The sequence below is a fragment of the Miniopterus natalensis genome, chromosome 6 (genome assembly GCF_054644295.1).
Source record: "Miniopterus natalensis isolate mMinNat1 chromosome 6, mMinNat1.hap1, whole genome shotgun sequence".
NCBI lineage: Eukaryota > Metazoa > Chordata > Mammalia > Chiroptera > Miniopteridae > Miniopterus > Miniopterus natalensis.
This window is the reverse complement of record NC_142086.1, coordinates 27,576,078-27,598,934: the sequence shown is the minus strand read 5'-3', so window position 1 is coordinate 27,598,934 and position 22,857 is coordinate 27,576,078. Positions and strand designations below refer to the sequence as shown.

Sequence of the window (22,857 nt, the reverse complement as noted above, 5' to 3'; positions counted from 1 at the left end):
AGAGCTCTGCCTGGTTTATTAGGTAGGCTGGTATTCAGGTGTTCTGGGGGTAGGGAGAAGAGGTGGATATTGCAAGAGAATTGATTACTGATATTATCATTTCTGACCTATTAATGCAAGAAACCTTTCTTCTCTTGTCTTCTAGGGATTGTTCCCTGAAGGGGAGACCATTTCATCTTTTCCGATTACTCATCCAGTACCATGAGCCTGAGCTTTGTTCTTTTCTTGATACAAAGAAAATTACTCCAGACTCCTATGCACTCAACTGGGTAATAAAGTGAAAGTAGGAACACTTAATGAAAAATAGATTTCTATGAAACTATAGTTAGGTGTTTTTCCCCAAGGAAGAGAAAGAAAAGTACTAAATTATAGACCATTACTGTCTAAACCAAAGGAGTAAAATTATTGGCACTTCATAAATAGCTGCTTGTGCTCCTCACTTATGTTAGTTCAGATTATTTAACATGAATTTTAGCCTTTTGTTGTTTTATAAAATATGTGACATATATATCTAAATATGTATATGTAAATATAAGTATCAGTTCACTTTAAAACTTTGGGTGATTAAGTTGATGATTTATATTAGAAGTGATCATCATGAAAATGACTTAAGATTATTAAATGATTAATGTAAAAGAATATAAAGTACATCTCAGTGCTTTGACATTCTATATTTGTATTTTCAGTGGCAAGTTTTATTCTAGGTCATTATTCTCAAACCTTTTGGTCTCAGGACCACTGATACACAACATTTATTGAAGATCCATTGTTCATATGGATGTTGATTAGAAATTAAAACTAAGAAGTTTTAAACATTTACTTATTTAGAAGTAATGGTAAATCCATTACCTGTTAGCATAAATAGCCTACTTTTAAAATAAAAAATAACTATTTTTCAGAAGAAACTTAGTGAGAATAGTGGCATTGACATTATCTTATATTTTTGCAAATCTCATTAATTTTTGGTAGATTCTCATCTGCTTCTGGATTCAGTCTCTGATGATACCACATACCATGTCCTTGGAACATTCTGTTGTTCATTTGTAAGAGATTGAGTATGAAAAAGGCAAATAAAGTCTTCAGTAGTATTATGAAAATAGTTTTGATGTCATGGACTCCCCTGTAAATACTCTTGGGGACTTCCAGGGCTCCTCAGACCACACTTTGAGAACTGCTCTTCTAGGTTTAATTTCAGATCTTTTTAAAACAATGACTGGGTGCTAGAAGAATATATATTCAAAACTTAAACATTCCTTGATCATGTCTTACCTAACTTTGCTTCAGGAAACCCCATTTCTTTCACTTATTAACTGTGTGATTTAAGATAGCCTCTGAGCTTTAATTTTTTCATCTGTAAAATGGTAATAATAATAGTATCTTAGAGGGTGAAGGGATGGGTTGACAATCAGGAAATGCTAAGTAGAGAATCCTAACTGGTTTCAGCTCTGGCCTATATTATATCTGAAATTGCAGCAGCATATTCTTTAGTTCCCTCTTGGCTACAGTCTTGTCACTTTGAGTTAAAATAATAAAATGCCTATAAAATTATAGCTTCTCTGAAATTCATATGTTGCCATTAACTACTTATTTGTGTTGAAATGAGAGACTATTGCCTGGCTAGAGTGGCTCAGCCACTGATCATTGACCTGTGATCCAGGATATCTCGGTTCAGTTCCCAGTCAGGGCACGGGCTTTGGCTTGGTCCCCAGTGGGGGGCATGCAGGAAGCAGCCAATGACTGTCTTTCATCTTTGATGTTCCTATCTCTCTCTCCCTCTCCCTTTCTTTCTCTGAAATCAATAAAAATATATAAATAAATAATTTTTTTTTTTTAATTAGAAATTTATTTTTTTTTAGCATTCTAATACTTAATAGAGGTTTCTCTGGTCATGTCATGCCTAGGAAATGCCATTTCTGTTACCAGAATCTGAATTAATACTCGGTGCTGGTAGCTGATTTTAACTGAGTACTGAAAACTTGTTTCTCTCCACTTGATGCCCCAAATAGTTCATTCTTGCTACTAGTATGTCTATAGAATGGAGTCTTTTTTATTTGATCATGAGATGAAACAAAACTAACTCCTAAACCGAGAACCCATAGCTGTGAGCAGTGCAGTGGTAGCTTTAGTTTAGCTAAGTGAGTTTAATGATGACCATATATTGCCATTCTGTATTTGCATCTTCTAATCTGTATTTGTAATAGTAATTTTTTAAACAGCAACAAAAACATCAGTAGTATTATGTACTTTAAAAAGCTTCGTGGTCAAATACAATGGCAGTTACATGGGCTCTGACGTCTCAGGTCTTTATTCTAGTCTGAATACCACCACTCACTAGCTCTGTGAATTTGGGAATGTTATTCAATACAAGTCTGTTTCTTCACCTATAAAATGGGGAGAAAAATGTCCTTTTTGAAGGCCTGTTATGAGAATAGTTGAAATAAAGAGATATTTTAAAAATAGAGATATCTGATACTGTGACAGTAGCTTAGTACCTGGAACAACTTATATGTGTTCTGGCACTAAATGTATGTATTTCTGTTAGCTGCCTTTAGCCATTAGAAATGTTTTAAACTTAAACCTCTACATGGAATTGTTTTTGTATCTAATGAAAATGGAAAGTATCACTGAATTTGTGCAATTTAAAACACAATTGGGCTCTAGAGAAACTTATACATTAACAGTTTTTTTATTTGCAAGAGAAAACCATAGAGCTTCTGAAACCTACTGAGGGATGTAAATGTCTCATCTATTTCAAATGATATACAAGTGAGCTTTGGGAACAATTCACATTTATATTGTCATTAATTTTTTTAGGTGCTCTTAAATTACCATGTTTGAGTCTCACAATTACCTTGTAAGTTAGATACTGTAATAATTATGTTAGTTATCCTTTGAGAGCTCAGTGGGTAATTATGTTAGTTATTATATTATGGCAGATATGTGTAGTTACTTTAGATATTCTAGGTTAATTATCTCTCTCTTCACAACAGTGTAAGAAGATCGGTAGTAGTATTACTTTTTTTTGGAACAAAAGTAGAAATGGAAGCTTTAAAGTTTGTTTCATGCCCTAAGTCAGACAGCTAGTACATGGCTTCATTGTGCTTTGAATTCACATGTTCTGACTTTGGATTCCATGTATCAAAGTTAAAGTACACATTAAATTTCAGGTGCAGATAATATGATATACTGATACTGATGCATTTGCTTTAATACTTTCAAAAAAACAAGTCTTTTCTAATGGTTTATATTTGTCATTTCATTTCCTGATTCCAGCTTGGAAGCCTTTTTGCATGTTACTGTCCCATTGAAGTCACTGAGGCAATATGGGATGGATATCTACAACAAGCAGATCCATTTTTTATTTATTTCTTAATGTTAATAATCCTTGTTAATGCAAAGTAAGTATCAAGTTGGCTAGATTTTTCTCCTCTCTATTCTCAGATGCTTTGTTAATATTTAACGCATTTGATTCTTTTTTTACAGAGAAGTTATTTTAGCGCAGGAGTCTGACAGCAAAGAAGAAATTATCCGTAAGTAGCATTTAATGTAAAGAAAACATTTCACGTCACTTAATTTCTTAAACTCAGTTTCCTCATCTGTAAATTTAGATTAGTCTAGAAGAGCTCTGAGGTTCCATTCAACTCTTACACACTTTTCAGGTACAAACCTTGGAATATTTTCCCTAGCTTTGCTATCATTCATTCATTTATGGTTTTTTTTTTAATTTTATTCTGTTCCATTTACTGTTTCTTTGGTTTCATTGTTCAAATAAAATACCTTGCCCTTCCCTCCTCTCCCTCTCTCCCTCCTTCTCATTTTCTCCCTCCTTTCCTCCCTCCCTGCCTCTCTCCCTTCCTTCCTCTCTTACTCTCCTTCTCGGTCTTCTCTTCTCTCCTGCCCTCTTCCCTCCCAGCCCCCTTCCTTCCTCAATTCACCTTTCAACACTCTGCTTTCCTGGTGTCTTCATTGTGAAACCTTTGTTCTCCTTTTGGGCTCTCCCCACTCTAACCCCACACAGCTTTTTTATTTTCTGTCTACATTGCCTGGTATTTTGTACTATCTATATTACAGTGTTTATCATGCTACATTTTAATGGTTTATTTTAACTTCTCACACAAGAAAAAGTACCTTAAGTCAGGAACTAGGCTAATTCATCAAGGCTAATGAATTTGATTTGATTGCCTGACACCGTCATTCACTAGCAGAATTGCATTAACAGTTTCAGCTCCTTTGGGAAAATCCACTTCTCCCCAAACAGTTTTAAAGGCATCACTGTTGAGATTCCATTTATATAGTTTTTATTATTTTGAGGACATTCCAGCTTTGATACATAAATAATGTTCATTATATTCTTCGCAAACAATTTTTTAAATGTTGTTATATCTATAATCCTATTTCAGAGTTCTTGGAAAAAACTCCATCCAGTTTGAATCTAGAAGATATAGAAGACCTTTTCTCTCTGGCTCAGTATTATTGCAGTAAAACACCAGCTTCATTTAGGAAGGTATAAGACAAGAAACGGCCAACTATTCAGTATTTCACATTTTGCACATTGTTTTATTGTATTCATTTCAGTTAAAATACTCTAGGCTTGTGTTCTTTTCTGTCTTTTCTTGTGTCGCAGTTTTGTGTGATTGTCTATAATAAATACTCTCCCTAGTGGAGGAACAGACAGATTAAAAAAGATTGTATGCAAACATGCTACAAATCATCTTCCCTCTACTCTGATTATTAGTTATTTCTGAACATTAGAAAATTGACTATATTTTCTAAATTAGTGCTCTCTTGACTTGAAAAAGTATATGACAAAAATCTGATGGAGCATGTATAATTATGCCTTCTTTATCTGGAGTTCAGCCTTGTACAACCTTACTGATACAGAGCTGTCTTATACACTAAAAAGGTCACTTAGCTCCTTAGAGACCTAGAATCTTTCTCAGACCAGACAAGTGCATTCAGGAGAAAGGACACCTGATTAGAAGCATGAGTGGTGTGAGCTCCTAGAAAGTAAAACTTCAGGAAGCAAAAGCTAATAGTGGAGGAAGCATAGAAGTACCTAAACAGCTAGTGTGGCACACAGGTTTGTCTGTGACCTCAGGTGCCCATGAGAGCATTAATTGTCTTTTTTTGAGGCATTCTGCCATAGTAGTTGCTAATTGGTAGCTATGTCACTGAAACATCAAGATGAGGTTAAGTTATGTTCAGTATAGCATGTTTCAAAAGTCAGGTAAGAGAAACCTTGAAACTAATTAAAAAGGAGATTTGTTTCGTTTCTAGGGACTAATTTCGGCTGTTTTAATAATTGCCTTATGTAGATCACTTCAGTTCCCAGCCATGCTGAGTAAGTCAGATGGTGGGATAGTGGTTTAGGATACTGGATGAAAGAGAAGTCTAGCATTGGCTAATTAGAGTAGACTCTACTGCATAATCAGTGTCTTACATAATTTATGCAGTTCATTTATGCCATATTTTTGCTTTTATTATATCAAATTATGAAAAGTGAGTAACCAATTTTAAAATTTAGTATTCAGCCATAGGTGACAGTTTAGAAAATAACTTTGTAGAATGTGCTATTTCTTTCAGTTTGTGTGAACTCTGACAGGGGTTTTGTATGTAGTCTTTTTGTAGCTTTTAGCTTATAAGATTTGAGGTGATATATTAAGTTTTAAAAATCACATGACTCAAGGGTGTTATATAATTATTTTATCTTTTATCATGGTATGTTAGTATTTTTAGGAAGAAAATTTGATTTTGTTTTTTCTTCATAGTATTTTCAAATTTCCTCTCCACACAGGATAATCACCATCTGTTCGGTAGTACTTTGCTGGGAATTAAGGATGATGAGGCAGATCTGAGTCAGGCTCTTTGTCTGGCCGTCTCAGTGTCAGAGATCCTTCAGGCAAATCAGCTGCATGGGGTAAGTAAAGAAAACCCACAGTCTTGTCAGAGGATTGTCCCCTTTAAATGCAAGGAACCAACATTTCCTCTCTATTGATTTCTACAAAATTAATTTATTACAAAAATGTGACTATTTTGCTTTTTTTGATGATTAATGTGCTAAATCTTCTGTCCAGATATTCGTTTTTAAACTACCAGTGTTGGTATTATTTTAGTTGTCAACAACTAATTATTTTTGACACCAATTTTTGTAAATTGTTAAACCTTTTTCATTTTAGCAAAGCAACTGAATGGTGTACAAAGTACTTAAAAGAGTGAATTTAGCATTTAACAGTTGCATCTGAGTTGTTACATAACTAAGTGAATTACATGGTTAAATGCCATAAAGCACATAACAAAGGAGAATTAAGGAACTATACCATAATTTTCTATTTATTGCTTTCTTCATGAAAATGTAAGGACCCGGTTCTTCCAGTATATGTTCTTTATTACTAGTATTGCAACATTTATCCATGTGTGTGTATTTGGAATGTGGGGTGTATTTCCAAGGAGGGAAGAAAATAGACATGGGAAAATGCCTCTGACAGTAAATCTTTTTAAAACAATTCACATATTTTTCTTATTAGAACTGTTACTAAAGAACAATTGAAAATATGTAATCTAGTTTAATGAGACCCATAATTAACTTCTTCAGTTCAAACTGGCATTGCAGAACCTCCCCTCAACCCACCAAAAACATTTAGTTCTTATGTGAATTGAATTGTCGATAAGTTTGTGGATTTATTTGTAGAAACAGGAATTGTATCTAGTATTGGAATTGGACCTGTATTTATAACTATATGTTTTTTTAAAAATTGTTTAATATGATACACATTTAAAAAATTAAATTCCAATATACTATAATTAGTTTTTTAGCTCAAACTGACATTCCCCTGCTACATATTTTAAGACTTTCTGGTCAAGAACGATATATGTAAAATATTTTAACTGTTTAAAATGTATACAATTTTTTAGAATCTTGAGGTAATTTTTTTGCATCTGTACTGATTGGGTCCTCCTGATTCTATGTGAGATCAATTTTTTAATAAACCTGTTCCCCCTCCTTTGGTTAATTGTTAATATTATATTGTGTAAAATGTAACTCTTGTGTCAAATTCCAGTACATCAAGAAATTGTTTCTTTCTTAGGAAGGAGTCCGGTTCTTTGTGGTGGATTGCCGTCCTGCAGAACAGTATAATGCTGGGCATTTATCAACTGCTTTCCACTTAGATTCAGATCTGGTTAGTATAAATGCTTATTAAGTTTTTTTTAATTAAGAGAAGAAATCTTTTTTTTAATTTAGCTTATCAATATACATGTACCTGATTTAGGGATGTTTTTATTTCTGCTTAAGGAGGGAGTCTCTGTCTGCTCTTATGATAAAAGATTTGCTCTCGGGTTGCCTTTTCCCCCAGGACACCCTTTGGCATTCTAAAGGACAGATGAAAGCATTGTTGGCTATGGCTTACTGTTGCTTACCATTGTTATGTCAGTGAATTCTAAACTTCTTACTACAAACTACCTGAGGTAGCACTTAGCATAGTGCTTTGCACCTAGTAAGTACTTACAAATATTAGCTCTTTTAAAATTGGGTAATTCTAAAAGTTTTTACTATAAGCTTTATTTTCCATCATGAGTACTTATACATATAATACACTAATATTTAATAAGGGTAGTGTCTGGCATATAGGTGCTAAGTTGTTAAACTTGCTATCCTTGGGTTACTTTAACTGAGGAAGTAGATGAAATAAATAGTCAAATATTGTTAGAGATGCTTAGAGCAGTTGGAAGACCTGGGACTGACATCATTTAAGCCCTTCTAGGGTTGTTTGAGCCTCAGGTATAGGGAAGACAGAAAGAGTAACCACTTTTGCTGAGGGTGCAATCTGCCCTCTTCTCGGCTTGTCTGAAAAAGTTGATTCAAAGACAGAAAGGGCATGTAGAAGGGCTTAGGTGATATTGAGAGGAAACTCTTGGAAAATGGAGGTAATCAACCCAGAGACTGTCGGGTACTGTAGGTAAAGAAGGCAGTCCTAGCTGGTGTGCATCCTGAAAGTGAACTCTGTGCCTTTCTCTTCCTTGATTCGTCCAGGAAGACTTAGATGGATTTAAATTTACTCAAGTGATTCATGAATACTTGAATTAAAAAAAATTCAACGAGAACCTCCAGACTTAACTATTAACAGCGGGCTTAATCTTCCAGACCTTTGCTATGTGTTTACATATTCCTTGTTCACTTTTTCTCTTTTTCACTTGGCAGTTCACTTGTTTTTTCACTTAACAGTTTCTTAGAGATGTTTCCATTTGAGTACATTCTTTTTAATGGCTGGAACAGATATACTATAACTTATTGTTTGATTGATGTACATTTTGGTGGTTTTCAGTTTTCTTACAATAATTAGTGCAGTTAACATACTTACACATACATTGTGAACTTGTGCAAATATTTCTGTAAAATAGGTTCTTCAGAGTAGAGTTGTTGTGTTGAGAGGTGTGGGTGTATAAAATGTTACTAGAGACTGCCACATTGCCCTTTAAAAGACTGAATCTTTACCCTTTAAAACTGTATGTGAGAATGATTGTTTTCTACCATCAGCATTATTGGACATCACCAATTATTTTTTACTTTAAAAGAATATTGGGTGAAAAACTGGTAATTACTAGTGATGTTTTTGTGAGTGTGCTGTTTATTTCACAAATTGCTCCTATGGTTTGTCCATTTTTCTATTGGATTTTCACTGTTCTTTTTTAAATGTAGCCCCAGTATAGTAATTTCAAAAAAAAATTATAGTTATTGGCATACTAAGTAGTACACAGCTTGCCATGTAAGTGGGAATAAAAAAATATAGCTTGTTTTCAATGTATTGTTTGTAGTGATGGACCATTTCACTCAGTGTTAAATTTTTCTTGTCATGACACCTATTTAAAAAATAAACAATAACCACACTTTTTTCTAGTAGAATGTTTTCTTTGCATAATGGTATATCTGTACCATGGACCACTATACAACTAGTTTAATCTCTCAGTGAATTTTCAACTTTTGTTTTAATATAGGTACATTTACACGTATTTCTTTTTTCTTATCCCAGGAATTTTATTTATAAGAGCCTTTTGTTTTTCTTAGTTTGGCTATTGAGATGCTTTATTCTTCCCCTGGAAAAATATTTCAGGTTTTGCAAATGTTTGTGAAACACAGGGTTGGCATGTTTTTAATTTTTAAAAAATTGTCTAGATGCTCCAGAATCCATCTGAGTTTGCACAGTCAGTAAAATCCTTGCTGGAAGCCCAGAAGCAGTCCATCGAGTCTGGCTCCATCGCTGGCGGGGAGCACCTCTGTTTCATGGGCAGTGGCAGAGAAGAAGAAGACATGTACATGAACATGGTCCTGGCACACTTCTTACAGGTATGCTGACAGATCATTTCAATTTTGCTCTGTCACTGCTATCACCTTTAAGAAATTCGCACAGGTATTTTTGTGCTGTTATCCACATTGTCAAATTTATCTGTATTTTTTTCTTTACAGCTTATATATTTTGTGTCTTGCCAAGAAAAGTCTCTTCCCCAAGTTAGCTTGCATGCTTCTCAGGTTTACTTTTTTGTGTTTAAGTCTTGAACCATCTGGAATGTTTTTCTGTGTAAGAAGTGAGATAGGAAGCAAAATAAATTTTTTTCTGGATAGCTAACCAGTTGTGCTATCAATTTGAAATACCACCATTTTATTTTATATTTTTTATTTTTCCAAAAATGTCTTTAAAATTATATATATGTGTGTGTATATATACACACACACACACACACACACACGCACACACATATACACACACACATATATATATCTTTATTGATTTCAGAGAGAGGAAGGGAGAGGGGAAGAGAGAGAAACTTCAGTGATGAGAGACAGTCATTGATTGGCTGCCTCCTGCACACTCCCTACTGCAACCTGGGCATGTACCCTAACTGGGAATCGAACCACAATCTCCTGTATCATAGATTGATGCTCAACCGCTGAGCCATGCTGGTCAGGCAAAATACCACCATTTTAATATACTGAACTCAATTCATTAGCATCTTTTTCTGGATTTTTCTGTTGCATTGATCTTTATGCTTATTCATGTCTTAGTATTTTTTATAGTAGCTGTGTAATTCATTTTAATATATTCACTTTGAAATTGAATAAATATACATGCGTATTTATTCATGACACTTAGCCACCCTTTTTGTGTGTGTTTGAATATTGTCTTCAGTGCAACTAATCTGCATTTGTGACATTATGCAATCTATTTCCCTCCCTTCCCTACAAAGCCTCACTCAGTCATGGTTCTTTCTTTATAAAAATAGTTGTTTAGCCCTGGCTGGTGTGGCTCAGTTGGTTGGGCATCGTCCCATGCACGAAGAGGTCGCTGGTTCAATTCCCAGTCAGGGCACAAGCTCAGGTTGCAAGCTTGATCCCCAGTGGGGGGTGTGCAGGAGGCAGCCAATTGATATTTCTCTCTCATCGTTTTTCTCTCTCCCTCTCCCTTCCTCTCTCTCTAAAACCAATAAATAAATAAATAAAACTGTATTTAAAAAATAGTCATTTATTAAGTATTCTTTGGTAGTTTACACATTAAAGTCCTCATTTTGCATAACCCTGGAATCAGAAAGACAATGGCATGGTGTTGCATGAGCCACTCAGTTTGGTTCCTCTCTCTTCATACTGTATTTACTAGGAATCAGGTTTGAGGAAATTAGTCTAAAAGATAGACTCCTTGAAAGACAAAATGAGAGAAGTAGCGAGGTATTTGGGGGAGAGATTGTAAGATAATTTTGTACCTTGTTAAAGAAAAGTTTTTGGCCCTAGCCGGTTTGGTTCAGTGGTTAGAGCTTCGGCCTGTGGACTGAAGATCTTGGGTTTGATTCCGGTCAAGAGCACGTACCTGGGTTGCAGGCTGATCCCCAGCCCTGGTCTGGGCATGCAAGGGAGGCAACCAATCGATGTGTCTCTCACATCGATGTTTCTCTCTATCCACCTTCCACTCTCTGAAAAGCAATAGAAAAAAATATCCTCCAATGAGGATTTAAAAAAAAAAGTTTTAGAAACTTACACAGAGTAACAAATTGGGACTCAAACTCATTTTACTTATAACTTTAATCGTCCTATTCTAAACATGCTCTGATATGAACTATATATTATTGTGAGGGCTGTCCAATGGCAAGAATTTCGAATATTGTGAACTTTATTTTTATAATTCAAGTTCTTGATGTGGTTTTAGAAATTTTCCTCCCAATTTTTATCATAGAAAATTTCAAACAAATCTAAAAGTGGGGAGAATTGAACCCTATACATTTTTTATAAAGACATAATCACATTATTATTATTACACTTGATCATAAAAAAGAACCTAGTTTTCAGGTTTCCTGAATTTCCCAGGATCCAAAACAAGACATTGCACTTGGATGAAATCTTTTTAAGTCTTTAAATTTATAGATTTATATGTCCTCTTTCATAGTACTTTTCCTTTCATGTATTTGTTGAGGGGGGAAAAAAAAGGTTACTTCATCTTACAGAGTTCCCACAACCTGGATTTTTGCTGATTGCATTCTCATGGTGTCGTTCATCAGGTTCTGTCCTTGGTATTTTCTGTAAACTGGAAATTAACTTAGATCTAGAGACTTGATCAAATTACTTTGAGGGGAGAGAGGAAGTCCAGGGTGGTGTTTACTTACATCAGGAGAAAAATACTCCCCAGTTATCTCTCTTTTTTGTATCTTTGTTTATCATTGTTTAAATCCATTAATGTTTAGTAGTTTGTAATCCGTCATGTTTTTCATAATGAGCTGTAATATTTGCTTTCATATTTCTTTTAAAACTTTTTAAAAACACTATAATTATATCCAAAAATACAATTTAACTGATTTTGATTTGACTTTATTGCACTATTGGAACTATAACACAAATAAAATTAGTCTTATTAGAGCCATGAGGTTGTTCCTTTCTTCCCACCAAAGCACCAGACCTTACAATACACAAGGTAGATATATGTACCCCTCTGTGCCGAAGTCGAGAATGTTAGCATATAACCTTATGTTACATTTGTCAATTTTTACAGAATTATCAGAAGTTTTAATTAAATTGCATTTTGGCATAACTTAAATTTTATTTTCCATTACAGAAAAACAAAGAATATGTGAGCATTGCCAATGGAGGATTTATGGGTAAGATTTTAATTTATTAATCCCTTTGCTCCACTTTTCAGTGGAAATTATATTATCATCAGAGCTGATTTGTAGTAACCAAGTTAGTTAATGGGTATATTCTCTCTTTAGTCATTCAGGGTTTTCAGAAAAGACCAAGGCTAGCAGGACATAACAGACAAATATAAAAGGCAATTGAAATAAATAAATATTTAATGGAAGACTCTATAAATTGATGTGTTTAATTAGCATATATTTGCAAAAAATATTGTGAAGATGCATGAAAAACTGTCCACATGATTTGCCTGTAGGAAGTGAGCAGGAAGAATACTTTTCACTGTATACTCTGTCTACTTTTGCTTTTTAAATTTGTCTTGTTTTCATTTTACTTTTGAACTACTTGAAGGTATTAGCTGCTAAAAAGAATGTTGGCTCAGTGGAATAAAACAAATAAGCTGATGTGGAATAGAACAAATAAGCTGATATTTTCAAATCTACACACTGATATCTGGTAATCCAGGTAGTAAAATAATTGACAAAATCTGTGCAGGCAAATATTTAAGAATTTATGAAGAATTAGGTCATAGTGATAAGATTTAGAGTTTTTGTTTTTTACAAGAGATTACTTAAGGGGACAGACTTGCAACTAGTAAATAAGTCCTGGAGTACTAATGTACAGTACAGTGAAGTGAATATAGACAGTGATACTGTATTGTAATCATCAAACTGGCAAAGAGACAAGATCGTAATTATTCCCACCACAAAAAAGTGGTAATTATGTTATGTTATAACTTAGAATTTTTGGGAGATTAGGACCTATTTTCTCTTGGTCTTTGTTGACATTAGCAAGGATTTATTATTATCTCCCATATATAATGGCCTGTTAATTAACTATCTTTGAGGCTCGTACATAGAGTGATCTACAAAAGGGGTTATTTTATTAAATAGTATTAAGCAAGTATTGGCCTTAAGATATGAATCATTTATTTTCCAAGAAAAACCTCTTTCCGTAGCAGTTAATGCCTAAGACTGCTTTTTTAAAAATTATGGCAAAGATTAATTGATGTCTTCTTATGATAAAACATTAGCCACCACAGGTTTTCTTTCTATTTTAAAATTAATTTGTTAATTGATTTTTTTTTAAATATTTTTTTATCGATTTCAGAGAGAGGAAGGGAGAGAGAGAGAAACATCAGTGATGAGAGAGAGTCATTGATCAGCTGCCTCCTTCACACCCCCTACTGGGAATCAAGCCCACAACTTGGGCATGTGCCTGACCAGGAATTGAACTGTGACTTCCTGGTGGTTCATAGGTCAATGCTCAACCACTTAGCCACACTGGCTGGGCTCCCTTTTTTTTTTTTTTAATTTATTATTTGCATTCAGTATTATTTTGTATTCATTTCAAGTGTAACAATAGGTTTTCTATTAATCTTATGTCATTAAAAAATGTTGTTGAGGTTATCTATTAATACTTGAAAGATTACCTTCCAAAAAGGAAAATATCAAGTCTATATATACAGTTACTGTCACCCTTAGGGTCAATTAAGAAGAGTAATATGTGGCCCTAGCTGATTTGGCTCAGTGGTTAGAGCGTCAGCCCATGTGAAGGGTCCTGGGTTCAGTTCCAGCCAAGGGCGTATACCACCGTTGTAGGCTCAATCCCCAGCCCTGGTTGGGCACGAGCAGGAGGCAACCAATCCATGTGTCTCTCTCATATCCATGTTTCTCTCTCTCTCTCTCTCTTCCCCTTCCACTCTCTCTGAAAAAGCAATGGGAAAAATATCCTCTAGTGAGGATTAAAAAAAAAAAGAAAAGTAATATGTGTGCAGAGGGCATTAGAAGGAAGGAGAAGAGGAGGGGAAGCCTGTCTGTGGCTTGGAGCCCTTTACTCCTTTTCAGAGGTGCAGAAAGAAATACCTGTGATTATGGATCCTTTTTCATTTAGCCATGATATGTTTATTACACTTCTCTCATAATGAATCTTCCCAAAAGGGCTTGATTTGTCAGGCTTTGTTTTTCTTCTTGTTTATTTTAAGCACTGCAGCAGCATTTAGCAGACATTAATGTGGATGGACCAGAAAGTGGATATGGCCATTGGATTGCTAGTACCTCAGGCTCAAGGAGCAGTATCAGTTCTTCTGTTGATGTAAGTGTATGTGTCAAATATGTCACCACATTCATATAAATGCCGAAACACATACAGTGAGGAGTCATGTTATTGTGAGGTTAATGAAATGATGGAGCAGGTCCGCACGGCTACGAGCCTAGAGTGCAGGAGGTCTCCCTGCTGAATTCACATTTCTCCCTGTCCCGCTGCAGCTTGGTATCACCTTGTGACAGTTTTCTGCTCTAGCTGAAATATCCATGGAGATAATTCTGAGTTTTATGATGAGCTGGCTATCTCAAGTGAGCTTATTCTAGGAACCTCCCAATCAGCTTGGGCCAGGATAATACTGAGGCCAGTGGTCGAATTTCCTACATGTCATGTCTACTCCTCCCCACCACAAACTTAGATTAGAACTTTTGTTTACCGATATTTGAGAATAGGTCACACAGAGAAAAATAGGAACCCATTGCCAGTCCCATTAGTTTAATGTTTAGTTTTTGAGAAGTACATTACTGCAGGATTTTGCTGTATTGGATAAATTCATATTTCTGTTCTATTTTGGAAATATTTGGGCAATAAATATTTTGTACTCTTTCAGTATTTAATTTCAGTCAAATTAGGTGTCATAAATCATTTTTTTAACAAGTAGTCCTCATCTACCTAATAATTGTTCTTTAAAACAGAAATAGAAGGAAAACTGCAGTACAGAGGGATGGTTACTAGCTTCGGCTTATAGGTAGGACATACCTGGGTGTTCAGGCTTTATCTCTACGATTTATTTTCTTCATGATCTTCAGTAAGATCTTTGCCCCCTGGTTTCTTCATCTGTGCAGTTCAAATGGAAATAACAGAACTTTCCTCATAAGGATGACATGAGGGTTAAATGTGCAGGTGAATGTAAGGTGTAGCACCTGTCACTTACCTATTAGTTATGATAAAATTATAACTTATTAGATGTATTAATTGAGGTTTATCTTCAGCTCTGTAAGTCAAAGCAAATTATTGTCAAATTATCAGCAAATAAGGCTTCTCTGAGAATTAAGTTTTCAAATTCTCTAAGAGTTCTTCATGTGAGATCACCATTTATTTAATAAACGTTTGCCATTTTCATTTTTCTTAATCCTCACCTAAGGACATGTTTTTAAAAAAAACTGATTTCAGAGAGAGAGGAAGGGGGAGAGATAGAAACATCAGTGTGAAAGCATACCATTATCAGCTGCATCCTGCACACCCCCTACCAGGGATTGAGCCCACAACCCAGGCATGCACCCTGACCGGGAATCGAACCAGCAACCTTTTGGTGCATGGGACGATGCTTTCGCTCATTTTTATAGACTAATCTGAGTTAAGGAAAGCTCAAAAACTTGATTGCTTTTGAATAAGGAAGCTAATTTCACACTCTACACATTTATATGTGCAATATATATCCTCATTTAATGGTTTCACCTAGTATACCAGTTTGCCAGGGCTGCCATATCAAAATACAATTGACTATGGGGCTTAAACAACAGAAATTTTTTTCCTCAAAGTTCTGGAGGCTAGAGGTTCAGGATCAAAGTGTTGGCAGGTTTGATTTCTCCTGAGGCCTGTCTGGCATGCAGATGCCACCTTCCTGCTGTGTCCGCACACGGCCTTTTTTGTGTGCAGGTGCACCCCAATATCTCCCCGTCTTCTGTAAGGACACCACTTATATTGGATTAGGGCCCACTCATATGATCTCATTTAAACTGGATTACCTCTTTATAGGCCCTATTTTCATATACAGTCACTTTCTGAGATGTACTGGGCATTAGGACTTTAACATAGGAACTTAAGGAAGAGAGAGGAGCACAGTTCAGTCCATGACATCTAGGTAACCTTTAGCAGTAGTGTATCTGCTAATCATTTGGAGAACAGTTCTTTAGAAATTTCTTTTTTTTTTTTCAGGGTGAATCTTCTAATGGCTTAAATGATAGAGGAATGAAATCACTAGTAAATAAAATGACTATTGCTTTGAAGACAAAATCCGTTAATGTCAGGGAAAAAGTTATCAGTTTTATTGAGAATACATCGGCTCCTGTAGATCGGTGAGTTGCTTGTACGATATGAGTTTATGATGAGTAATTAAAACTAAAGAAAAGTATCTTACAGTAAATTATTATTTGAGTTGACTGTGTTCTAGAAAAGGATCATAAAGTACATTTTTTATTAGATGGTTTCAGATTTCATTATAATTGTGAGATGTGCTTTATTGCTGTAAAATTTGTCTACAAATTGCTTTTTTCCCCCCCAGTGCTCAGAATAAGGTGCAAGTAATTCTGCCCTTTCATGCCATTTATTAAAAAAATACCCAAATGTCATTTTATGTTTTACACTTCATACGGTAGCTGCTTCCCACATGCCAGATGGATGGGAGTCATCTAAATGGAGTAATCTCACAGCAAGAACCCTCTTCCTCTGCTTCAGGAATTTAAAACCTAGAAATTTGGTCATGCTAAATAATTAGCAGAAATCCATTTTCTTAAGTTTAGGAGTTCAGATCTTCTTAGAATTTTGTTCACAGAATATAAGTGACCCTTATTTCCCCATGATTTACAAATGAAGGACATACCCAGCAAATAATAAGCAAGTTTATCTGTTATAGTGTTTCTTACTGGAACTGTGAGTGCACAATGTATTTTTTGTCCACACATTAGTCTAATTGATCTTTCTTGTTCCTAGAATTCAAAGCTAACCTAATAATTCAGTGGAGAATTTGTTTCTAAGCAAGCTTGATCTTAGAAATGTGTTATAGTATTTAATTTCACTCTCATGTTTTACTTGCAGTATCCTGGGAAAGTTGTAATATTTGACTTTAAGAACTGAATGTCAGGAATTTACAATTTGTCACTTTAAGTATATAGTACATACACATACAAAAATACATTTTTTCCCATTTAAATGTATTTTTGTAAATAGTAAAGAAGAGAATAAGTTGTTTCCACTAATCCAAAAAATTGTATCCTATCTAAAATCATCAACTGATAATAATATTAAAGTGTTTTATCATGAAAGATTTTTTTTTGCTCGTTAAAGTATATGTCTGTTCTCAAAAGCCTCTAACATTTTTACTTTTAATTAGTGCATTCTGAATTACAGTAATAATACTACATTTTGTAGCATGAACATTAACATTTTTATTTTAAAATGCATTAATTTTATTTTTAAATGAACTAGTGATAATTCTAAATAGAAAAGACTTGTCTTTGTTAAAGAATCACTTGAAATGGGCTTTTTTTCCCCCCTTCACTTTTCTTTGTATGATTGAAACATTTTCTTTATAATATACACTCTGGGTTAGAAAAACTGATTATATTTTTGTTTCAAAGCTGTTGTGTTTTTTGTAATCATTTTGTTCTGTCCTCTACCTCAATTTGCTATAGAATGTCTTTCAATCTTCCTTGGCCAGACAGAACGTGTACAGAGCGGTAAGCCGATGAGTAGAGCAGCTTTGCTGGACCATCCCCTTCCTTCAGCATGCTTCATACTGTCTATAAGCCTCATACTGTCTTGGCTAAAATTCATGTAGCTGTTTCAAATGCTAAACTTGCTTCATTCTGCTTTTAGGAGTACATGTGATGCTGATTTCTTTTTGTTTTTAGCTTTGGTCATTAAAAAGTTTTTTTTCTTGCATGCTTCTTTGTATCTCCCATTCCTCAGATGAAAGTCAAGTACATTCATACCCAAGAAATTCATAAACCTGCAACTTTTATTCTGAGACAGAGGAAGGTGAAACAAAGAAAATAAGTGGCTCAGAGTTGGCAGGGTATTTAGCTTTGGATATCATTTACTTCTATGTCCTACCCTAACAGTAGAGAAAATTATAGTACCTAGAAAAAGGCACAATTCATGGTTCAAGAATTTTGTTAATTCATGTACATTATGTCATTTTACAATATTTTGGATTTTGCTTAATAAGATATATGTATTTAGGTTGGTGACTTAATATATAAATTAGTTCCAAAGAACCACAGTTCTAGAGTTCTACCTTTGGTTTTCATTGAAAGAAATTAAGTCATGATGAACATGTCAATGTATAATCCATCTCTTCTCTGCCCCAATGAGAAGGGGTGTTTGTCATTAGATTTCATAAGTTTGACAGGGTCTTCAATTAGGATGAGCGAAAGAACTTTAATTACTTAATACTTCTATATGACCTTACAGTTTTTATACTCATAGACTTTTTCTGCAATTTAAATTAGAATATCAATTATCGCAATACTTATGAACATTTTGAAAGAAAATCTTGTCATACTTTGAATGTAAGTTAAGCTTTGGAACAATGTACTCTTGACCTTTTAGAAACAATAGTTTACTCTCAACTTACTGGTGAGAGTTTTTATTTGCTGTGACTGTTCGTTCACAGTGCCAGTTACAGGGCTTCTGTTTTAATTTTATCTAAGACTATTAAATTGTATCTTTTAAAATTATAATGGTTGTGAACCATGTTTCTATTTCTCTTATACAACCATTGAATTGGTCTAATTTTATTTAGTGAAATGTTAGAATGAAACATTAGCTTTTCCTGAGCTTAGCAAATTAAGTAAAAACCTGGTCAAACTATTTTGTAGATGTTTCTGTTACTACTTTTGCTAAGAAAGAATAGATATACTGCTTTAAAAATATATAAGGTCCATCTATTGGATTTTATTAATTTTTAGCCAGTCTTTCAAGAACCATCTCAGTAATCTTTAGCAATCTTGTTTATAAAAGCTCCATTGTATTATAAATCTAGATTGATAGTGAACAGCTTTTTTTTTTTTCTTTCTTTTCACACTTCGCCTCTGGTTCAAGCATTCACTATAAACATCATCTTTATTACTTTCTATGTTATAGTAGGTAGTTTAATTATGCTTTACTATTAGGATAGAAGCAATAATTTAAGTCTCATGAGTTTATAATCTAGATGGCACTAAAATATTTTTAGATAAAGTTACTATCTTTGTCTTTGCCTTTTGTAAAAAAGCTGAATCTGAGTTTCATAGGTTTTTGAATATTTTTCTAACGAGAATAGTTTGATAATTCACAGGATATTTTACATTAGATATTTTAATATGGAATCAAAATGATTTTGTGGTTTTAACTTAATCAAAATTTAAACTATGTATTGATTAACCTAGCTTATAATTCCCCAAAAGTGTCTGGTTATACACTCAATGCTCATTGATTTTCTGTTGAGGAATATTGTTTTAGAAGGAGTAAAGATTTAAGCATCTTTCAACGAAATTAGTTTGTCATAAGATTTTTATTAATGAAATGTATTGGGAAATTATTTCAAATACATATTTGCTCTCCAGCATCTGGAAGAATTGAATTCTGAGACTAAGTAAAGACATATAACTTGATCTTTTTTACACTTTGGACTCTCTTGATACATGCCAAAGAAAAAAAAGCCCCAAGTCTTTTTCATACTTTATCCTACAAATAATACAATACCTATTCCCCCGAAACACGTAGTATTTTGTTGAAATACTTTAATTTTACTTGGTTCACTTGAGATTACCTGCAAAGTAATGAGGCTAAATTTTTATATTAAAAAGAGAGGTCATACTTGCAGAGCTAACCAACTTTGAGTTTACATATTGTTAGGCTTCTTTCACTTGAAGAAGAAAACCAGATTCATTTTCATGGCTTACTTACATTTATGTATAAGAAGTAGAATCTTAGTTTCTATTAAAACAAAAGTAACAATAATAAAAAATGGGAAGAAACAGAATCCAGAGAGGTTTAGTAACTTCTCTTAGGCCACACAGGTTTAAGCATTAACTTCAGAGAGAGGAAGGGAGAGGGAGAGAGAGAAACATCAATGGTGAGAGTCACTGATCAGCTGCCTCCTGCACCCCCCACTGGGGACTGAGCCTGTAACTCAGGCATGTGCCTCACCGGGGATCGGGCTGGATCATAGGTTGATGCTCAGCTGCTGAGCCTCGCTGGTCTAGGCATTGTTTTTAATCCTCACCTGAGGGCATGCTTAAGAGAGAAGAAGGGGGGGAGAGAGAAACATTGATTTGTTGCTTTCCCTATGTGCCCCAACTGGGGATTGAACCTGCATCCCAGGTATGTGCCCTGAGCAGGAATTGAGCCGGCATCCTTTCCGTGCACAGGTCACCCCTCAACCCACTGAGACACTCTGGCCAGGCAAGCCTTGGTTTTAATATGAATATTAAATTTTTTTCAAATTTAATTTTTACAGATTTGAAAGCATTCAGCCACCAGGTCCTTTTGCCACTTTTGCTAACATATTTCCTTATCTTGTTTCAATTTCCTTAACACAGCTATCCTAAAACTGGGTTGTACGTGGGCGGACAAAGAACATTTATATTTGTTTGAATATTCAAATAATATTTGGTGAAAATCTTCGATAACTTCTTAAGTGATTATTTGCCCCCTAAAATTCTTTGAACTTAGGCATGTGAGCAGCAGTGACAGAGTGGGCAAGCCTTACCGCGGTGTGAAGCCCGTGTTCAGCATTGGGGATGAAGAAGAGTACGACACAGGTGCAGTAACACGCTTACTAAAGACTTCTCCTCGGGCGCCAGGAGTGACTAGAGAGATTATTCTGCGACTAGAAAACAACTACTCTTAAAAAAGAAGACACTGAGATTCTGTAGGAGAGACTGAAGACTTTTTTCTATTAAGAGTTTGGTTTTAAACATCTTAAGTTCTGCCTATTAGAAATCCAAGTTGAGTAGCCAGTTATAAGAGTCTTTCACTGGGGAGACAAGTCTGAGCTGGTGATAATCTGGGAATCATCAGTGTGCAAATAGTACTGAAATCTGTGGGGTTGGATTTAAACCCCCTTGATCCACCCACCTAGGAGACTGAGAGTTGTGGGACCAAAGTTTAGGGAATTCCAAAACAGACATCTGAAGAGCCTTTTGAAACTAGAGGCAATATCTTAAAGGGCCACAAGATGGAGATATTGTGTCAGGGAAATTTGTCAACCTCTGTGTGGTTAGTTGTCTTTATATTTTTAAAAATAGCTTATTACTTTGGTTCATAATATCTCTGCCAGATTATCCTAGTTAAGTAATCATAATTTATATTAAAATGTGTATTGAGTTAGAAAAAATAAAACAGTATGTAAATGTATAAAATATGAAAAACTCCCAAATCTCACCTTGCTTTTTCCACTCAGTAACACATGTTGCATATTTTCCATCTCAGCCCATATACCTCCTCAGTTATGTTTCATTTATATAAACATACCATAATTTATTTAATCAATATTCTCCCATTGACACTGGTAGTTTTTCAGTTTTTTCCTGTTTCAAATGGCAACGGATATTTTTATACATGTATGAAAATGAACTTTTGCAAGTATATCCAGAGGGTGAATTCTTAGCAGTAAGATTACTAGGTTACCGGTTACTAGATCACAGTTGACATTTTAATCTTATATTACAAAATCACGTTCCAGAAAACTTACATTTAGGTAAATTAAAATTTTCTTTTTTGCCTTTTTTATTATTATTTTTTTAATTTAACTTTATTGTTGAAAGTTTTACACATATCCCCTTTTTCTTCTCCATTGATCCCCTCCACCCTACATCCCCCCCCCCAGGCCTTGCCCACTCTACTGTCTGTGTCCATGGATTATGCATTTATGCATGTAAGTTCTTTGATCAAATTCTCCCCACCCACTCCCCATACCCCCTCCCCACCTTCCCTCTGAGATCCCTCAGTCTGTTCCATGCTTCTATGTCTCTGGATCTATTTTGTTCATCAGTTTATTTTGTTCATCATATTCCACATATGAGTGAGATCGTGTATAAATGTGATTTTCTATCTGCTGTTTCTAATTTGTTTCTTTTGCTCCTTTCCCCCACCTTCTCTGTTGCCATCTTCCCGTTATGTATCTGTCCCTGAATATCTTGACACTTTCCATGACAAAGGGGAGAGGCAAATGGATGAACAAATTATGGTATATTTACATATGTCATACACACACGTATTTACACTATGGAAAATTGCACAGTAATGAAAATGAGAAAATGAGAGCTGTGTGTATCAGCATAAATAAATTTTATAATGTTGGGAGTAGGGTAGCCATTAGAGAATACAGTTGAACAGTCTACTATTTATATAAATTTTACTTAAAATACAAAACACTATATTTTTTAGGGATATTCATATATAGTTAAAGACTAACTATATACAAATATAGTTAAAGTATGGAATTGATAACACCAAATTCAGATAGTCAGTGTTTCTTAGTCAGATGGAAAGGGAAGGGGAATGTGATTGGGGAGAGATATGTGAGGGCTTCACTTTTTAATTTAAGCTAGAAGTGTTTAGATATGTGAGATTTCCTTTTTTCATTATGTGTCTTTATATTTTGAAGTATTTCTTAAAAAGCAAAGGGACTAATATGTATAATTAATCCTAGGGACTGTAATTTCCCTTTCATAAATGAGAAGAACAAAATAATTAGAATGTTGTCTATTTCTCTCATGAAAGCACATAGATTTTTACTTATCTATCCCAGGGTGGATTTTTTTTGTGGTGTTATTTCCTTAAAATCAGGAACCAGCAGGAGAAAGAACTCTGCTAATTTTGCCCCCTAGATAGGTGCTTATTATTGTTGGACAATTCAGCTATCTCTCTATAGACTAGTC

The 22,857-nt window shown here is 34.5% G+C and overlaps 1 protein-coding gene across 1 annotated transcript in view; it reads left to right on the top strand.

Annotated features, from left to right (window-relative positions):
- TBC1D23 (TBC1 domain family member 23) overlaps window positions 1-22,857 on the top strand; it is a 51,190-nt gene that overhangs the window by 23,421 nt on the left and 4,912 nt on the right. The window contains exons 5-16 of the mRNA XM_016199711.2: window positions 146-269; window positions 3,274-3,398; window positions 3,484-3,530; window positions 4,401-4,504; window positions 5,795-5,917; window positions 7,086-7,178; window positions 9,170-9,340; window positions 12,090-12,132; window positions 14,151-14,260; window positions 16,148-16,287; window positions 17,623-17,667; window positions 20,648-20,736. Of these exons, the coding sequence (XP_016055197.2) occupies window positions 146-269; window positions 3,274-3,398; window positions 3,484-3,530; window positions 4,401-4,504; window positions 5,795-5,917; window positions 7,086-7,178; window positions 9,170-9,340; window positions 12,090-12,132; window positions 14,151-14,260; window positions 16,148-16,287; window positions 17,623-17,667; window positions 20,648-20,736 (1,214 nt within the window). The remainder of the gene's footprint in view (window positions 1-145; window positions 270-3,273; window positions 3,399-3,483; window positions 3,531-4,400; window positions 4,505-5,794; window positions 5,918-7,085; window positions 7,179-9,169; window positions 9,341-12,089; window positions 12,133-14,150; window positions 14,261-16,147; window positions 16,288-17,622; window positions 17,668-20,647; window positions 20,737-22,857) is intronic.